General features: G+C 39.1%; 1 protein-coding gene across 2 annotated transcripts in view; it reads left to right on the plus strand.

Annotated features, from left to right (window-relative positions):
- The first annotated feature begins 1,328 nt into the window (after window positions 1-1,328).
- plekha7b (pleckstrin homology domain containing A7b) overlaps window positions 1,329-19,810 on the plus strand; it is a 75,771-nt gene continuing 57,289 nt past the window's right edge. For both annotated transcript variants that reach the window (XM_088413374.1, XM_088413375.1), the window contains exons 1-3: window positions 1,329-1,599; window positions 1,702-1,778; window positions 1,872-1,929. In XM_088413374.1, coding sequence (XP_088269500.1) covers window positions 1,445-1,599; window positions 1,702-1,778; window positions 1,872-1,929 — 290 coding nt within the window. In that variant the 5' untranslated portion in view covers window positions 1,329-1,444. The remainder of the gene's footprint in view (window positions 1,600-1,701; window positions 1,779-1,871; window positions 1,930-19,810) is intronic.

Genomic DNA, 19,810 nt, shown 5'->3' on the forward strand with positions numbered 1-19,810 from the left:
GGCGTTATGTGCCAGCACAGCATCACATAAATCCACTTCACCTATTAGAATTCTAAGCTACATCTTTCCTGCAGATGCCTTTATAGAATATTCAATTGTTAAATGCCGGACGCCATAAAAATCAGCCCTGAGAGACACACTGTGGCAAGTTGTTTGACCATTTGTTCAACACTGGTGATGTTCACAATTTTAGGTTTTGAAATAAATGGTCTCGTATGAAATCAATGCTCATTAACAGCGAGTTGCTTCTTGTTGAAATGACTGCCCTCCCTATCCTAGATTATAGAAATGCATACTTTATCATCTTAAAAAAAACAAAACTTTATGCCACACAAGCTGCATTGCAAGATTTATACCATTCGCTTTGTTTACGCTCCTCCTATGAACACCCACTAGTATAAACCGAACTGCCTGATTGATTCACTCACTGATCCAAATTTATCTAAAATACACTCAATGGCAAGACCCCATGGTGGTGTATCAACGGAATTTTTTTTTTAAGTGTGAGCACTATTTGTAAATATGTAATAATTTTTGTGCAGGTTTGAAGTGTTTTTTGATTTTACTCTGTTTTGCCATTTTTTGTGTCATTGTGTTGTCTAATGTTCCTGTTTTTCTTCCTTTATGTCTTTTTGTTTGCCGTTAAACATTTTTTCTGTAAATAATTGTGTAAATACTGGAGAAATACAAGGTTAAGGAGATTCATCAGGAAAAGGAAACTCACAAGGACATTTGTACGGAACTGATTGGTAGTACTGCTATTGAAAAGTGATATTGAAAGCCTTATAGATGCCAGCCTCATCATCATTGTTAAGCATTACTTCAGTAACTGTGAAAGTTCGGAATAATCTTCTTGGATAATCATAATCATAATGTGACATTTGGCTCATACTCGATGCCTTTTTAGTGACCGCTGACGAATATGCCACAACATGCCTGGTGAGCTCCCCTGCAGAAATGTGCACTGTCTTGTTTAAAAAGTGTTTCTGCGTTTCCGACGGACTGGCGATTACAATTGGGTTTGGTTCGAAAAAATGGCATTGACAGAAGGGGGCGGGGCACTGACGACTGCCAGACCAGCAAAAAACGTAAGTTGCCCACCTCTGATGATTGACAAAACACATGGCCCAAACAATTATCTGTCTGACTAGACTACAAACAAACAAACTAGAAGGAAAAACAAAAACGAGACACAGGAATGAGATGTGCGTAAAAAGTGGCACGAAACAACGGGGCCGGCGAAATCCGTCAAGACTTGGGACACTCCCGGTTAAACCGGGACGCCGAGCAAGCCGAGGAAGTGGAATAACGCTCGTTGTGCTCTGAAGGGTTACTGCAGCGGAAGAGCGAGGTCGATGGCGCCTTCTCCTTTCGGCCCCTTTAAAAGTATGCAGCTTTAGCGGTGGGATTATTTGAGCTCCGTCGACAAGTCGGCGAAGCGCGAATGGACGAGCGAGAGAAAGAGAGAGGGACTGCGAGGGGGAGGGGGGTGAAGTTGAGCCGTAGAGGAGGAATCATGGCGGCACCGCTCGGACGGGACACCCTACCTGACCATTGGTCCTATGGAGTTTGCAGGGATGGCCGCGTGTTTTTTATTAAGTGAGCCACTTTTTATGCGGTTACCCGTCGCTGCTTGTTGGAATACTCCCCGCGAGCCTTGTTCTTACATCGTGCACTAAGTAACAGGTGTCTTTCTTCCAGTGACAAAACTCGCGGTACCACTTGGCTTCACCCGCGAACTGGCGAACCTGTTAATTCCGGACACATGATACGTTCAGGTACAACGCACATTGTCCGAATCGCGGGCTGCTTGCAGGGATTTGTCGGGCGTTTCGCCGTAGTTTTCAGTCGGTGTCCGTTTCCTTTTCCAGATTTGCCAAGAGGATGGGAAGAGGGCTTCACGGACGAAGGAGCCAGCTACTTCATCAAGTGAGTGACTCGTCGTTTGCATTGTTTGGCTGGTTGAAATGCAACACCGTTCGTATTTGAAGTGTTTACCGTGTGTAGTTCAGGTACGTCTGGAACGCCAGGATTGTCCTCAATCGCTGATGCTGCACACATGTTGTCTAGCTATTAGTTTCACTTGACAAACAATAACACAGTAAGGAGTGGCACTGGGTTGGTGACAAATAACTGCTGCTTGCGGTCTGAGTAAATGTGGCAGCCTAAGCGGAGCAGGAAGAAGGAAATTAAAATTCTCCTCACATGCTCCATGCAGGACCTCTACTCTCCATTAGGTAGGTGTGTAGGTTTTTGTGCGTGTGTGCGTGTGTGTGTGTGTGTGTGCGTGTGTGTGCGCGCGTGCGCTATTAGAAAAAAGAGAGCGAGAGAGAGAGAGAGAGAGAGAGAGAGAGAGAGAGAGACTGTAAAGATTTCAGGAGAGGGGTGTGACCTTGTGGTGACAGAGATGTATAACACGATTGCATTATTGAAGCGGGGAGGACAGATTTTCCCAAAGTCACAAACTACAGTGTGATTTGTTTTGGTCCTTTTTCAATAGAAGTGTTGACAGACCGCAAAAGCACCGGTAGCGCAGTGACAGACCCTTTACAACTTTTGAAAGTGAATGATACAGTTGTGTATATAGGGGCGTAAATGGGCTTTTGGATCCACATAAATACAGTACACACACCCTAAGTTGATGAAAATGACCAGTTATAGTCTGCTTGCTCTTGTAGAAGGAGCATCTGTTTTTAATACGTGGGGCATCAAACTGAAAAACGTGAAGCAATCGAGCACTGCACATCTATCACCTATATGTATATTGTACACTGTATTTTTTATTTGATTCTTTTTAAAAAAAAACATATTTATTGAACCGCAAATAAATGGTGCCCATGTAAAGAAAGAATTTCACAGCCAGTGGGAGACAATAAAATATTAGAGTTTGGATATTTTGAGAGTCTGTTGGCAATGATAGATCACCTTATTCATCAAGGAAAGGTTGTCACCTATGACCTACACACTGTGCGACAATTTAGTGAGTTTCAGCCACCTGTCCTAGGTGTGTGGCAGATTTGGGAGTAGTAAGTCACATATGTGCAAGTCACGAGTAATTCTCAAGTTGTAAATTTGATAAGAAATAAACAAGTGAAGTTGCCACCAAATTGCAAGCTAATCATTAGTCATAAACACTTGCTGAATCACAACATAATAAACTATTTTTTTCCACTGATAAAGCTACTGAAATGTAAATAAGCTTACTCATATTGCATTTGGCAAAAACCTGCAATATGTTGTTTTTGATGTCAATCTGTTTCCCCAATCTAGTGTTTGTAAACTGGGTGGATGTGTGTTATTAACTTTGTATACTTTGCAATGTGTCGCTTTATGAAGTCCCAACAAGTTGACCTGCATTAGTTTATGGGCAGCCTTGCCACGTTAAAAACAACCAAAAAAGTACTCCAGCGTGGATTCTATGTACATATATGTGTCCATGCCTAAACAACAATTGCATTTTTAATGGTATTGTTGAAGAATACACACGCCATGGTGTCTAATCTGTCGTTTTATTGACTTCTCTTCAAAACATAATTTTTGCTGGGAAAAATCTGTAATGTACTGGCAAAACACCCCTCCTTCAAAAAACAAATAAAAAAACAACCAAAAAAAAAAAAAACGTAACTATTTTTTTCAAGGAAATCTTACACCTCATTTTCATGTGTCTTTCAAGTCGAAGTCAAATGCTCTTGGATTGCAAGTTGAAGTCGAGTCACATTTTTGCAGGTTTTTAGCAAGCAAGTCACATGTCCCCAAATTGTCACCTTTAGCCTGATCCGACTCAAGTCAAATGACTTGTGCCTCCCATCTCTTTTGTGCGGCGGGCCTCACATTGTCTAATATTGCGAGCCTTTGATCTTTTGCTTTTTGTCACCATCAGTCAACTTTATATCAGTAATTTGAAGTTTATTACGTCTACATGAGAGAAAGTCATCACTTTGCATGAGCGAAACCATGACACCAAAAGACAAGTGTGCTCATCATGAAGAAGAATCAATATGCACACCATTATTAATGATGAATATGTCCATCGAGCTGTAGAATAAATTTGTCTCGCTCCAGTCTCTTTTTATGTAATGCTTTTTCTGTCATACAATACAGTGACATCCACTTACATGTGTGTAATTCATTGTATAACAAAGCAACAACCTCCATTAAAATGCTAATATTCAGTTTCAGCTCTCCCAAAATATATTCAATTTTTTATTGGGACAGAATTGGTCAGGACATGGCACACGAGGCTGAAAATAAAATAAAATTGGACGTCTGGTCACTTTAGTCATAGCAAACGAACAAAAAAATGCACTGCTGCAATTACAAGCAAAAAGGTCATAATGTTGAAAAATAACCCAATTAACAGATACTACAGCAGATCTAGAAAATTATGATACAGTACTATTGTCAGCGCTGCAGGTCTTCTTGAACTTAAGTTACATTCTTATTAGCTTTGCTGAATAATTTCCCTGAATGATTTTCTCTGCATCCACCATAAAGAAGTATCAGAGTATCCTACCCTAAATCCTCACATGCACTGCATCTTGGAGAAATGTTCATTCTGGAGAAATTACCACTGTGTCTGCAGTGGCAGCAGAGCACTTTCTGCTCTGGACCAGCCTTGACTCTTTGCTGCTGGTTATGCTGCAGGCAGACATTACTGCAGTAAAATCAGAGAGAGGCATAGGTGGCCAAAGTAGTTACATTCTACTTAAGTAGAATTAGAGATATTTGTGTAGAAAAGACTGGAAAAGGTAGTATTGATTTGACCTTTATTGAATTAAATGTACAAAAGTGCAAACTCTTAAACGTACCTAAATGTAAAAGTAGAAATTAAAATGGATAATTTCAGTACCATATCTATGGAAACCCATTTCTTTTTCCTTTTTACTGGCAGAAGCCCATTTTCACCAAATGTTATTCTCAAATATTTTGCCTGGCGGAAACAGAACATTTAAAAAAGGTTAAAAGGAAAAAACAAACATCTACGTGTAGTACATTAGTGGGAAGGGGTTGAGACAGTTTAACAGCTTTGCTTCTCTTAATGTCCATTTTGTCAAGTACACGATACCTTTAGAGGATTAACTTTGAAATTCCCTTGGTGTGCAACATGTACATATCGCCTATGTAACTAAGTCAGTGTTTCAAATGTTGCTTGCATGTGAACATGTTTTGTTGGAATGGTCTCGTCACCCCTGTAAAATTGTATTTTTATTTTTACTGGCGGAAACAGCCTTCCTGCCCCTGAGTTAATATTCTTCTTCTTTTTTTTTTTCTTTTTTTTTTTTTTTTACTGACTGAAAGTCTTCCTGCCATGATTGTTTTTTTTCCCCCCATAGCTAGATTGCAACATTGACGTTCATGCTTTCTGGTTCATGTCCCACCATGTCATTGATGTCCCGTTTTTTTTTTCCCCTTATAACTGTACAACGTATCAATCAAGATCTAGACCTAAAGCAGTTTACAGTACCTCTTTTTATTCATATTTTGTTTTTCATTTTGTTGTCATTAAGAAAGGCAAAGAAATGTACTTTGCACTTCATTACTTCCCACCACCGATTCCCTTGGTAACATTTGTGAAGTCGAATGGTGGTGTGTTTATCACTAGATTCTCTGGTGAAATAAAGTCACAAAAATATAAACATTTGTAAGGTCAGCCACAGACAGCACTCTGTCACTGTCACGTATAAATATATAAATGGATATGCAAGCCAAGTACTTGCTAGTCTGACATGCTTTATAAGGCAGTGGGTTTTAAAATGACTCTTTCAAGGTTGGTTTGCTGCATCACTCTTAATCTTGTCATCATCCAAACAGTTTTATATAAACTTAACTGCAGTCTATGTGGTTCTCCCCGGCTGGTAAGATGTTTGTTCTCTGCTGATACCAAGTTTACTATACACAATACAAGATACTGTAAGTATGGAATTGCTTGATAACAATTGTATTTGTCAGTGATAAGACATTTATTGTGTGCAGGTTACAAATGCATTCTCCTTCTGGTCTGCAAAAAGACAGCATGCATTCATACATTTGAGCTTGAATGTCAAGAGTTTAGTTGGCTACTTATGGATTTGTCTAAGTTTGTTTCTCAGGCTGGATTTACACTGCAGGGTCATTACAACATTTTTTTCCACCTGTACTGTATTTCTGTGGGGCATATGTGAGCATAGTAAGTAAGCTGAATGAGTCTTTCCTTCTTCATATAGCTAACTTGAATAATAGCATCTCAAACATTACCAATCCGTCCATTTTTCGATGGGACTGGCCAGATTCCAATGGCTAGAAAGCTGTAGTCATAGTGAGTTGTGGCCATGGCAAAGACTTGAGTCAGGTTAGCTGTGACCTCATGACTGCATCACTTAAACAAACACTAAACAACACTAAAACGTAAGACACTTGAATTACAGTGCATCAGCAAAGTATTCACAGCGTTTCACCTTTTCCAGAGTTTGTCATCTTACAGCCTCATTCAAAATTATATTAAATTAATGTTTCACCAAAGTTCAAAGTTCTACATACGATAATCCATTTATGAAATTACTAGGAGAAGAAAATGTTTTGGGGGGGATTTTGGGGGAAGACATCTCATTTACATAGGTAATCACAGCCTTAGTTGTGAATCTCAAATATGAGCTCAGCTGCATCCTTTTTCTCCTGTCATCCTTGAGATGATTCTACAGCTTAATTGGAGTCGACCTGTGGTAAATTGTGTTGATTGGGATTGTTGATTTGGAAAGGCACACACCTGTCTATATAAGGCCCCACAGTTGGCCGTGCATGTCAGATCACAACCGCTAAGCATGAAGTCCTAGGAATTGTCTTGATGCACAAATCTGGAGCAGGATACGGTAACATTTCTGCGGTTTTGAAAGGTTCCAATGAGCACAGTGTCCTTCATTATTCATAAATGAAAGACGTCTGAAATCACCTGGACACTTTCTCGAGCTGGCCGTCTGTCTAAACTGAACAATCAGGGGAGAAGAGCCTTAGTCAGGGCGGTGACCAAGAACCTGATAGTCAAAGATCCTGCGTTCCTCTGTGGAGAGGAGAGCCTTCCAAGAGGACAACCATTTCTGCAGCAATCTATCAATCAGGCCTGTATGGTAGAGTGGCCAGAAGAAAGCCACTTCTTAAAAGGAACATGGCAGCCCATCTGGAATTTGCCAAATGGCACCTGAATGACACTCAGACCATGAAAAACACATTTCTCTGGTCTGATGAGACAAAGACTGAACTCTTTGGTGTGAATGCCAGGTGTCACATTTGGAGGAAACCAGGCCATTACCATCGCTACAGTGAAGCATGGTGGATGAATCATGCTAAGGGCATGCTTTTCAGAAGCAGGAAATGGAAGACTTTTCAGAAATGAAAGAAAAATCAATGAAACAATATCCAGTCATATAATTGGATTTTAATGGTGTTGTTTTTTTAACTTTCCAAAACATGCACAAAAAGGAAAATTGAATGCTGTAATTTTGTCTCAGTAATTCAAGATGGTGATCAAGTGCATTTACAGGCTGACAGATCCATGCACAGTGAATGCATTAAAAGCATCCACAATATGTGCCACGCATGCAAACAAGCCCCGGAAGTGTGCATTAGACTTTATAGATTTCTTTGCACGTTTTACACATGGCAATAAATAACATTTTGTGAAGCCTGATGAGTAAAAGGGCGAGACCACACAAAGAGAATCCCAGGAGCCCGTGAATACTTTAACACACCGCTGACCAGCACTCTCATTCTCTTAGCCGCTATTCAAAGGTTGTGACCAAGGGATACGGCTGGAACTTGAATCAAATGCTAAATCAAGGGCTCGGCCAACGAGCAACCAGTAGGTACAGCCCAAATTTCTGACAACATACTGTAGTACGTCTCAAAGTAAAAAAAAAAAAAAAAAAAAAGTGTTAGCATCTGTATAAATAAAGATGACATGAAAACATTGCTACTGACTAGACCGAGTACATGTGTAAAAACTGATCCGGCTGTCTTTATTTTATAGTGACACTTATCGATAGTTCCTTCGAGAAATGGTGAGTGTAAACTGGGTTTGACCTTTAACCCGCAACTCTTTTGGGAGACATTTTCTGTCGATGCGACCCCTTTTTATCTAGTGGCAGGAGAGTACAGTGATTCTCTCCAGTTTATCTCTTATAGTTACCGTGATTAACTGTAGTTGTGAATGATGCCAAGTTTCTCTATTTGTCCCAAGTGTATCTTGGCTAATTAGACATCTGTGTCACTTGATTAAAAGTGCTGTATGTTTTGAATTGCTGCACTTAGCCAATTAAAGTTCAAGAGGGAATACATAGCTACGGTATATTTTTATTGCTTTGCTCTTAAAATATGTTTTTGGAGTAGACAGGTTAATGAGTAAGACGAGTAAAATTTGAAGGAATTTTCAACCTTTTTCATGCTCATGTTTGGAAATCTCTATGTTCATTTCTAATCTAATTACTTTTTTAGAAGACTCAATATTTGACTCAATAATATTTGACTCAATAATAGTGAATATTTCAACTAAAACACAAATGGAGGAAATGTCACAAGCAGAGTGTAAATTTAATATACCAATACTGTGACCGACACTTATACATATGAGGTGTGTCACAAAAGGTTCCAGCGCTTGTGTCCTTTAAATGTCAATCATATTTCAGACTGAAACTGCAAAGGCGAAGTTTTCATGAAGCGATCCAGTGGCATGTGACTAATTCACTGAGAAGTGAGAATTCACTGAGACCCCATATCCTAGCTTGCTCACCAGTGGTTCTAAAATGGGGTTATGAGTACCCCTGGGGGTACATAAAAACACTTCAGGGGGTAATGTGAGATTTTAACAGGGTTTCTACAGGTATGAGCAAATTAGTTTTCATGCTTTTTAATGCCATGACAGGAATACTACATTTTCTTTTCAAAATTATGGGCAAATTAATTGAAACACCACACACTAAATAGTGCTAAATAGTAGCTATAGTGAATTGTTTGAAAACATTTTATGAGAGAAAATGAAACATGATATTATACCATCTATCTTCTGCATTTGCTAAATTAAATATGCCAAGAGATACCAAAGTAGTTTCAAAATTTAATAAATTAGACAGAAATGGCAAGAAGCGGTCGTTTTTTTGTTTTGTTTTGTTTTTTTTAATCTAAATGCTTCGCACTAGCTAGGGGCGTGCTTGGCTGAAAATACATTTCACAGTGGGTACTTGTAAAATTCTAAAACTACAAAGTAGTCACATACCCTTTGCTTTGCCTGGGCTGTCCAATAAATCAAATTAAATCTATTAACTTATCATTTTAGAAACAAGGTAAATCATAAAACCGAGATTTTACAAAAGTGGCAGAATGCTGGATGGATTGTTTCCAAGACTTGTTTATCATAATTATTCACTACTTACCGTAATTGTGTCATTTGAAAAGTGATAAAAGGCGAAAAGTTAACATTTTAGTTTATTTTCATTTATCATTTCTATAATAATTAGGTACGATAACCAAATATTTTTTAACGTACATTTACAACTTTGTAAAACACATTTAACTCGCTGTCTCCCTTTGATGACACCACATGAGCTTGAGCTTGAGAACTCACAACTCGGCTTGTGAACATCACAAGTGTTGGTTACCCGATTCTTGAGCACATGCGATGGCATTTTAAGTTGACATAAAGTAGAAAAATGTGTTTTAAAATGTATCAATTGTACATGAAAAGCAATTATCGAATGAATTCAAATATGAACTTTTTACTGCTAAAAATGGTTAAATAAGCGGACAATTCTTTTGAGCAAGTGATGAAACAGGCTATGAATATACCAATATACCTACCGTGTATGTTCTTGGAAACCGGACTACCCGAAGAAAACCTATGCAGGCACGGGGAGAAGATACACATACTCGAAATTTTTGATACAACTTTGGCAACATTTTACAGACTTGTGTATTTTTTAATATGATGTCGTACGTTTGTCATGCCTGCAGTATGTTTGAACAGTTTCAGTTTCACATTTGTAGCATTGCCTGTGAAACTCCATGAATACATTTAAATCAAAGTGCCCTTCTCACATCGGTTGCTCCATTTGATTGCCTATCACATGTAAATAAACAAATGGGATATCATTCAGACAAAGCATTTATTGAGGTAGCTCAGGTAGAAAATAAAAACATAACAAATAACAATATCATATGGACCTAATGGCATATGTTAATGCAATCTATTTACCAGGGTGTTTTTTTTTTTTTTTCCTGCAACCCCAAGGAAGTATCCTTGTGTAAGGTAGTGAGCTCTCAGTTTCTATATGTCACTAGCGTGTGAATGAAGCCGTGGTAGCATATATCATCATCATCATCATTATCTTGTGAAAGCCTGACTGAGGTGACATTAGAAAATTGCATCTTGGAGTGAGTCCCTATATAAATGAAGTCCATTTAGCATTATCTCCAGCTGTCACCAGATTTCTGTCAAATCTCTTGGAGGGAGTATAAATGACACCCATTTCAGGCCTAGATGGATGCTATAATATTGATAATACTCTTTGATATATTGTTGATTCTAAAGTCAAGCAAGAGGAAAGAATAAACTTTTTTTGGAGTCTATACTATATCATAAAATCTTTATTTCGGTTGAACTCTCCAATCTGTTGTTTGCACTGTAATTTTACGTTCAATGTGACACATCGTTATAAATTTGAAAGCACAACAAAACAGGAAATATTTTATTCCAACACAGCCTAGTTTTTGTTAAAGGTTATTGAAGAGTTTCCACTGTAATCCTGTGTTTTAGGACTACAGAGATCAACTGCTGCAGGTTCATTTTATAAATTACATCTGGGCATCAATTATTGAGGCTTTTGTAAGATGATGTTAGGTTTGTTAGTTTTGGAATCAGGATTTGTTCACTGTAAATTCCAGAGGGATTGGTACACTTACACACTTTCTGCAATCTTTTTGTGTTATCCAATGCTTTTGCTTTCGCTCTCAATAACTGAAGCAGACATAACCAAAAGAATAATTAAGTAGACGTTGTCGGTCCACTCTAGCGGTCTCTAAAGCCACAAGTCATTCGATTTTTCTTTTTGACTGCTTTGACACAAAATTGTCTCGGAGAATCCGTTTTGTGATTGGGGCCAATGATAGTGTGGCAGTGCAGAAGGAAGTGTTTGTTAACCTTAATGAAAGCTAAAGCTACAAATGCTTCCATCTAAACCTCATCAAATGCGATTGCTCTATCAATATTTTATTTTCTCTCTGTAGCATCCCTGTAGACGCTTATCTTAATCCCCGTTTAATGAAGCTTTCTCCTCCTGCAAACACAGCATTCTATCTATTCCAATCACTCATCTTGGAAAAAGTAGTGCCACAAATATATACCAAATGACCTTTCTCTTTCTTTGAACTATTGAAACAATTTAATGCCCCCAGTCAAAGGTTATAAAAACATGTTGATTTTCAATATAATTTATTTGCAAGAATAATATTTAAAAAGCTTTTCCCTACATACTGTATTGTATTTTTTCCCCTTGAATGACTCAACAAAACTCCCACTAAAGATTTACTTTTAAAAATTCAAAAGCATGATGTTCAAGTGTAATCTGAGAGGGAAACGTTTTCGGATAAGATTTCCCTTTTGAAGTTTCTCTCAACTCGAAATCCTGTGGGATCAGGGAGGAAGAAACCCTAGAAAGGATTTCAAACGGAAACTTGTAGGGATTGTGTCATATTTTTGGAAATATGTCAGTGTATAGCCAGAAAATTTGGTGGCATTAATCAGAAATACCTTTGGACATCATTAAATTTGCATGCATAACACATTAGAGATGTGAATGGCCACTATTTGGTAATCATTGCTAAGTGCCTTTGGTAGAAATATACCTGTTAAGGACAAGGGCACAATTACTGGATATCAATCAGATAGATTCCATTGCAGTGGAGTGGAAAAGCATCAATAAACACACTTTCCAGTGCTACACACCCTTTGTTGAAAGCACCTCTGAATTTGTCTTGTTTTCCATTCATTATATGTATATTCATACGATTCACCCAATAGCATTTGCAACCCATATATTTCCTGACAGGGAATATGTAGCAGCAGATGACCATATTTACAGTAATGTGTCATTAAAATAAATAGGGTGCCAGCTTTGATGTTTGATGAGATTAAGAATTGTAACAGAATTCTTTGAAGTCCCGTGGTTTACTGAAACAAAACCAGGCTGTTGCTTGCATGTACATTTATCCCATACATGTATGTACGGGATTAAGAGAGGTTTTGCTCACATTTTCTGCAAATAAAGCCTTTTGACCATGCAGTTGAATTGCCACTGAAGTGTAAAGTCAAGACTGAAATAAATGATGAGCTGAACTATTTCTGACAGGACCATTAAGCCGCTGCTTCCTCATTTGAAACTCGCAAGTTGATGCACTACTTGCCAAATTCCCACCCTGGCACCATGTGTTCTGAAGGTGAAACACATTAAAAGGTCAAGGCATTTGCACGGTGATAGCGTGCTTCCAACATCTGTCTTTGCAATGCACCGTGGCAAAACATTATTTGTTTGCTTACACACACACAACAGTTTCTCGTATATAGGCGTGTACCTGGCCTTGATGTACGAGTTATTAATTACACAAGGCTAGAAACCATGCGCATGCTAATGCTAACCGTCTTTTTGTCAGAATTAATCACCACTGAATTGCCGGATGGTGATAGACACTATCCTCTTTCACTTTTGCGCTGATTTGTGGTCCATTTGTCTGTCCAACCAAACCAACCCACATATGCTTATACTGGTAACTGTAGCCAAGCAAGGAGGAAGTGTTGCACCTGAGTGTTTCCAGCTGCCTCTTGACTGTGTGCGTGTGTGTGTGTGTGTGTGTGCGCCCACCCTCTGATTTAATTCAGATGAAAGTTGCCGCATTCTGTCAGAGCCCAGTGTGACTGGAGCCACTGCAGAGAGAGAAGGTGCACTGTTCTTGTCTCACCTCACACGTGAGAACAGCAGTGATTAGTTAGTGGCCACAAAGGTGCATTTGTTAGATGATATCTCTGACACTCAGTTTTATTTAGTGGTCTCAAATGACCCTGAAGGTTTTGGCACTGAATTCATAGAAAAGTTTTGGTTCACTAGAAGGATTCAGCACGTGACTTCTATTAATTGCATACCAGAAGTAGGAATAATGAGTCGTATCATTGGTCATAAAGTTGGTCATCCATGTGGAATTGATTGTTACTCATCTCATTCACTGCTGTGGACGTTCATAGATATATTCTTCAATAGGAATTTTACCATTTACTGCCACTGGTTTATATACTTGTTAAGTACAATTTTAATGGATTATTATTTACTTCTGAGTTCCTGATTTATAGCCTGAAGTAATAATATGTGTATCACTGAGATAATGACGGAAGCTAGAAGAGGGGCCCGTTGTTAGCCGAATGCTGATGACTTGAGGCTAACCCTGATCAACGTGTGCTGTAAAATGTTGTTGGAATGCCATCCATCCATCCATCCATCCATTTTCTATAGCCGCTTATTCCCACAGGTGTCGCAGGCTTGCTGGCGCCTATCTCAGTTGGCTTCGGGCAGCCATAAATAATTTAATAAAATTATGATTGAGATATTCTTTGAAGTACGGTACTAATATTAATTTGTTCACTTGCAATGAAACTATTAATTGTGTGGGATTAACACTGTCCCACGCACAGTCCTGCTGAAATATTCCAGACAGAATTTAAAATGAAGACAGACGTGAATTTCAATAGTTGCTAAATTGCCAAAATAGCTAAACGTGTGACACCTGTTTTAAAATGGGCACTGAATTTTTATTGTTTTTGTGCATGGCTTCCCAAAACTATTTCTAAAGTGGTAACATGGGACGACAAGGAAATAAGGAAACAAGGAAATAAAAACCTAAAAAAATTACTTCCATCTTCTGGCCTCAGTTCAGCTCCGTTACTGTCTTTGCATTTTTAAAACAAATTTTTTTATTCCAACTTCATTTTTATATTCAGCATTATAGATTAATACAAATGTGTGCTCTCTGGCTAGACTTTTTTATTTTTTAACCCAAATAGTATTTGTGTATAAGCCCTGGTTCATTGATGGCAGCGCTGCATAACTGTTTGTCATGATTACTGGATTTGATATTGTTCTGGAACAAAATGGATGAATAGGTTTATATGACTGATGAAAGCTGGTCTTTGCGTTTGTGTAATTTGTGCAGCATTTGTTCAACTCAATTTCGACAATACTGACCAGTGAATCCATATGCAATTTTCTTAAGGGCTGCAAGTGCCAGCCTCATTTCTTATTCATGAAATAACAAATCATCAATGTACTCTTTTGAGCTCTTGATTAGCTTCCGATCTGATACAATGCCGCTTATTTCCATAGCACTGCAGCACTGGTGTGAATAAGTGATGATGCAGATTAGAAGCAGATGGAATCTGTCAGAGAGCAATTGAGTGCATTGTGGGAGTGAGTTGCTTTTCTGCATTTCACCACTAGATATTGCTGTTGAGGCTATGAGAGTTTTTTATTTTCTTAATTTATCACTTGTTTTGCTCTTTGGGACCTATGCTATTTTAAACTAGAACACCCTGAAAGTGGTTGTCACTGTAAAATATGAACATTGACCCGTTGGTCAATTTGATTGATGGTGCACAGCCACCCTCATCCACGCCTTATTGCTCTTATCTATACATCTGTCTGTGGATTATTGACTTTTGTGGCCAGTCAGACAGAATTTGCCACTCTGCTGTATTCTGCCCTCCATCCCTGTCTCCCCGGTCCATCGGTGTCACCTGATAAGGGGGGGATCAGACGCAGACGCAACGTTTTGGTTGCAGACATGAACCAAGGTCAGCACTTTGCACAGAGGTGAAAGCTGCTCATCTTCAGTGACCAAGAAGAATGACAACTCCCGGCGGGGTTTCTCCTTCCTTTTATCTTTAAACAGTGGAAGTGGACGCTGTTATCGTTTTAGTCAACGCTTGAGAGGCTCAAGAGGGCTGTACAATGAAAGTGCAGGCAGTTTTACTCACAGTGATCAAGACTGGCCAAAGAGAGAGAGACAGCTGAAACAGCAGCTATAGAGGATATTCCCTTCTGGCTTTGCTCTTCACTGAGGTTCAAGCTAAACAAGACAAGCGCAAGCTAAACCACTCATTGTTTTTGCCAGCAGGATATGATCGAAACTTTTACTTGTTGGGTTGTTTTTTTCCCGTTTTGACTCTTTAAGGGTGAGTAGCAACTTTCTGTTTCAAGCTCTATCTTGGGACAGGCCCTCAAAGTATATAACTTGTTTTTCTGTAAAAGAAATATATACATATTTTAAAGTGGTGTGGAAATGTTATTTGATGACTTTATTTATTACTTTGTGCCATGCTGAACCTGGCTTGAGTTGCTGCTGTGCCTTGTAACTTGTGCTAATTGAAAACAATGCCACAGAGCTTGAGCTTACTCACCTGAATGGAATGCAGCCATCATTATGTCCACCATTGAATACTGAAGTTGAACAAGGACCCAAGTACTAAATTCAAGTGTCAGTTGTGGCTGTGCAAAGTTGCCTATTGGTTGTAATGTTATAGACTGCAAGCAGTATTTGCAAATCCCCTGTTTTTTTATAGGAATATATTGGATTAAAAACAAAAGATGATGAGGATTAATTCAGAAATTGTATTCAGTAATAACAATGTTCAGTAATGATGCAATTTTAACAGTTTTTCGTGTGGTTCAGCTTTGGTAACTATAACCCATTTCTTATTAAGGAAAAAATGTTAATCTTTGATCAAAACCTTTAGTGCAACTCATGAAACCTTGAATGATCACTACCTGCAGGACATGAGTCTTGACCTTCATCAATATTTCTAACAGCTGAAATTGCATTGTCATTTTTTTTATCACAAAATGCGGCTATGTTCCATATTTAATGACACCTGTCTATGTTACCCACAATTATTAGCACACTTTGTTTAATGTGGTTAATAAACAGCTCTGCTTGTCTATTTTATTTTATTTTTTGTGTGTGTAAGCAAGTGACCGATACAAGTTTCTGTTTGACCTTTTAGCATTGATTAATTGATGATTGTATTATCTGCAAACAGTCATCCACCCAATGGAGGAATTCACCATTAGTAAGAAAATACCATCAGAACTCAAATATCTCTTCCAAACATATTTTGCATTGGGAGGGGCAGGGGGTTGTTTCTATCCTAAATGTCTTACATTAGTTATTGTATAGCATGCATCATGTTTCCATTTGCTGGGCGCTGTTTCGTTTGCTTTTATGATTTATTATGTTCTGATGACTGCAAAGCACTTCATAACCATTGTATCCACTCCTTCAAGGCAACGACTTGAAAAAAACACTCTTTATTATTTTGCACTGTTACAAAATGGTACTGTTTGAATATCTGGAAGGCATGAAAAGAAAAGAAAACACTGGAACTCTTGCACACAGTCCATTCCAAAGTACAGTGGGCCCCCGTGTTACGAACTTAATCCGTTCAGCGGCTACGCTCGTAACTTGAACTGCTCGTATGACGGGCAATCCAAACCTATGTTAATTAGTTAATGCGTGCAACACGTGCAAAAACCTTAGGTAAAAACATCACGACTTTATACACATATTAAAAATGAGTAACAATCTACTGTACAGTTAAATTAAATAACATATACAAAGGAAAAATGACATTTACCTTTGGGGCGACGTGACTTGAGCTGGGTGGAGGCGGAGGGGAGCAGAGACCAACCCGCAGAATTTATTCATTTATTTTCTTAAACGGGAACTTTTCTCAAACTAGAACATATCACCGGCGATTTCCTTCTCTTTAATCCATAATAGAAGAAGCCTCTCAATTTTGTTGTCGATCGAGGTCCGTCCCCCGGCAAGGAAAGTCTTGCCCTTAGAAGATTGTCGAGCGGTTATGGCCATACTCACGAGCAAGGTTAACCATGCGTGCGCCTCCTTCGTATTTTTTTTTTTATGATCTCCTGCTTCGTTTCTATTGTCATCATCCTCTTACCTCTTCCTTTACCGCCACTAGCAATTTTAGAAGCCATGTCTAACAGATAAAGTTTGCAAAGTCTTCACAACATTCCTTCCTTCCGTTTTTGACTGATTTTCTCTCCTTCCTTCCGTCCCGACCAGCTGTGCCATCAAGCTAGATGAAGGCGTTCGACCAATAGTATATCGGCATCTCCAAGACTGACACCGTGACTGAAACAGTGACTGTGACATTGTAAGAGCAATAGCATATCAGCGTTGCCGTGTTACACGTGTGCAGATGACTTTTGGTGATGTAGCTAAACGAGGTCAATTGTACGTACACATTGACTGGCAGCGCGTGGTGAAATCATAGTTGAAAACATCACGAATTTACACACACATTCAAAATTAGTACTGTACAGTCAATTTAATTAACATGGATAAACAAAGGATAAATGACATTGTCCTTTGGGGTGACGTGACTTGAGCTTAGTGGAGACGGAGGTAAGCAGAGACCAACCCGCAGAATTTATTGATTTATTTTCTTATACAAGAACTTTTCTCGAACTAAAACATATCACCGGCGATTTCCTTCTCTTTAATCCATAATAGAAGAAGTCTCTCCATTTTGTTGTCGATCGAGGTCCGTCCCCGACAAGGAAAGTCTTGCCCTTAAAAGATTGCCGAGCGGTTCCGTCCATATTCACGAGCAAGGTTAACCATGCGTGCGCCTCCTTCGTATTTTTTTTTTATTATCTCCTGCTTCGTTTCTATTGTCATCATCCTCTTACTTCTTCCTTTACCGCCACTAGCAATTTTAGAAGCCATTTCTAACAGATAAAGTTTGCAAAGTCTTAACACCATTCCTTCATTCCGTTTTTCACTCATTTTCTCTCCTTCCTTCCATCCCGACCAGCTGTGCCATCAAGCTAGATAAAGGCGTTAGGCCAATAGCATATCGGCATTTCTGTGATTGACGCGACGCCGGCCAATAGCATCTCCGTGACTGAGTCCGTGACTGACACCGTGACTGAGACAGTGACTGTGACATTGTAAGAGCAATAGCGTTCAACGTTGGCGTGAGGAGCGTCAGCCTCAGAATTAGTTGACGTAGCAAGGTGAAAGCAAATGTCCGAATACAATGGCCGGCATGTCGTATTGTTCGTAAGACGGAAGGTTTGTTCGTAAGCGAGGGACAAAAAACTCCGCGGTCCACGCTCGTAAGTTGAAATGTTCGTAAAACAGGGTGTTCGTAAACCGGGGGCTGACTGTATTGTTTGACCTCTAACCTGTTTGGATGTAGAAACCATTTTTTTCTAACGCAAACTGTTTCCATTGTTAAAACGTTTGACAACATAGTATTTTAATCCATTTTATCATTTTTAATCATGCAAGCTGTATATATTAACAACTGCTCCTCCTAGTAATGTTTTAGAACAGCTGTCAAACTCATTTTTGTCTTGGGTCTCACCACAGGTAATTTCCCTTGGAGAGTCATTAAGAATGAATATCATCAAACCTCATCATCTCGCTTAAGCAGCCCTCTGCTCTAGTGGGTGTCAGAGGTCAAATTTTGCGTACACGTGTTCATGAATTTTTTTTCTTGTTCCTTTTTTTCTTATTGATTTTTCTCTCCATCATCATCTTCTTTACTTTTTTTTGTCTTCATTTGGCTTTGATTTTGAAGTAACCACTTCTCGGCAAAGTAAAAATGTTTCGAAGAAATACGATTTAACGTTAAAGGGGCACCTGCAAAAATCATGTTTTGCCATTAATCTAACTCATTGTTACATATGTACTGCAATATGTAGATTTATAGCCCTAATATAAATAAATATATTTTTTTAAACAAACCCCTCTCGTGAAGTTAAACAAATACTAATGGATGGAGTATGGTATTGTAAAAAAAACAACAAAAAAAAACATTCTCAACAACAATAAGTCTTAAGTGCCTTCCTTAGATTTTAAAGCATGTGTTATTTTTGCCCCAAATTATAGTTAAATTATATTTAAATTGTAAAGTTAAGGTGCATTTGATGTTATTTTCAATGTATAATTTCAATTTTCCACATCCGCAAGAAGCATGAGTATATCCTTTCCTGTCAAGACCCCTGCATCCTCTCCTCTTGGCCACACACGTTGTTTCTGGATGACTGCAGAGAGAATGGAGCAGAGAGGGCGTCCTGCTCAGGGAAGCGTTGTGTTAAGGAGGCACAGTTCTGATGAGATGTGGGTGTGAAAGAATACGGCTACAGGGAGGGAAAGTGAGGCAGTAGAGAGGAATATTACAGCTTATACCTAAAAGCTTTGTACCTGTGAGGTTTAACTTTGCTCTTCAGGGGCCTCTTAAACGTTACCTTGGTGAGCTTGGCTGCTCTTAATAATACCCATCACAAGGGTATTACCCCTCGGAGACTGAGTAATTCAGTGATTGCGTGTAGTCGTAGCTGCACCTTAGCAAGCTCACACGGGAGCAGTGGGAAGGAGGATGTTTTGAATGAATCAATGCCAGCGTGCTCAGCAGAGGACGTCAGCAGCTGTAGCAGCAGGAGCGGCGGAGTAAGCCGAGCGAGTAGGTGCACAGCCATCATTGAGGAGAGTGCAGCAAATCACAGACCTAACATGTTGGGCCAACCAGGAAGGTCTTCTCAAGTCTGTTACAAGAGGCGGCCAGTGTATCGCGCAGCTTCCAGGTGTGTATCTCACGCCCTCACCTCATTATAATTTATGGCAATAGCTTTGCAGCTAAAGGGCTTTGGACTGCACGCCGTTAAATCTTAGTTAGTGTGAGAGCAGGAGAGGGAATTTAGTGTGCATGCAAGCTGAT

This window comes from Hippichthys cyanospilos, chromosome 4, assembly GCF_059441005.1.
Source record: "Hippichthys cyanospilos isolate Australia breed blue-spotted pipefish chromosome 4, RoL_Hcya_1.0, whole genome shotgun sequence".
Taxonomy (NCBI): Eukaryota; Metazoa; Chordata; class Actinopteri; order Syngnathiformes; family Syngnathidae; genus Hippichthys; species Hippichthys cyanospilos.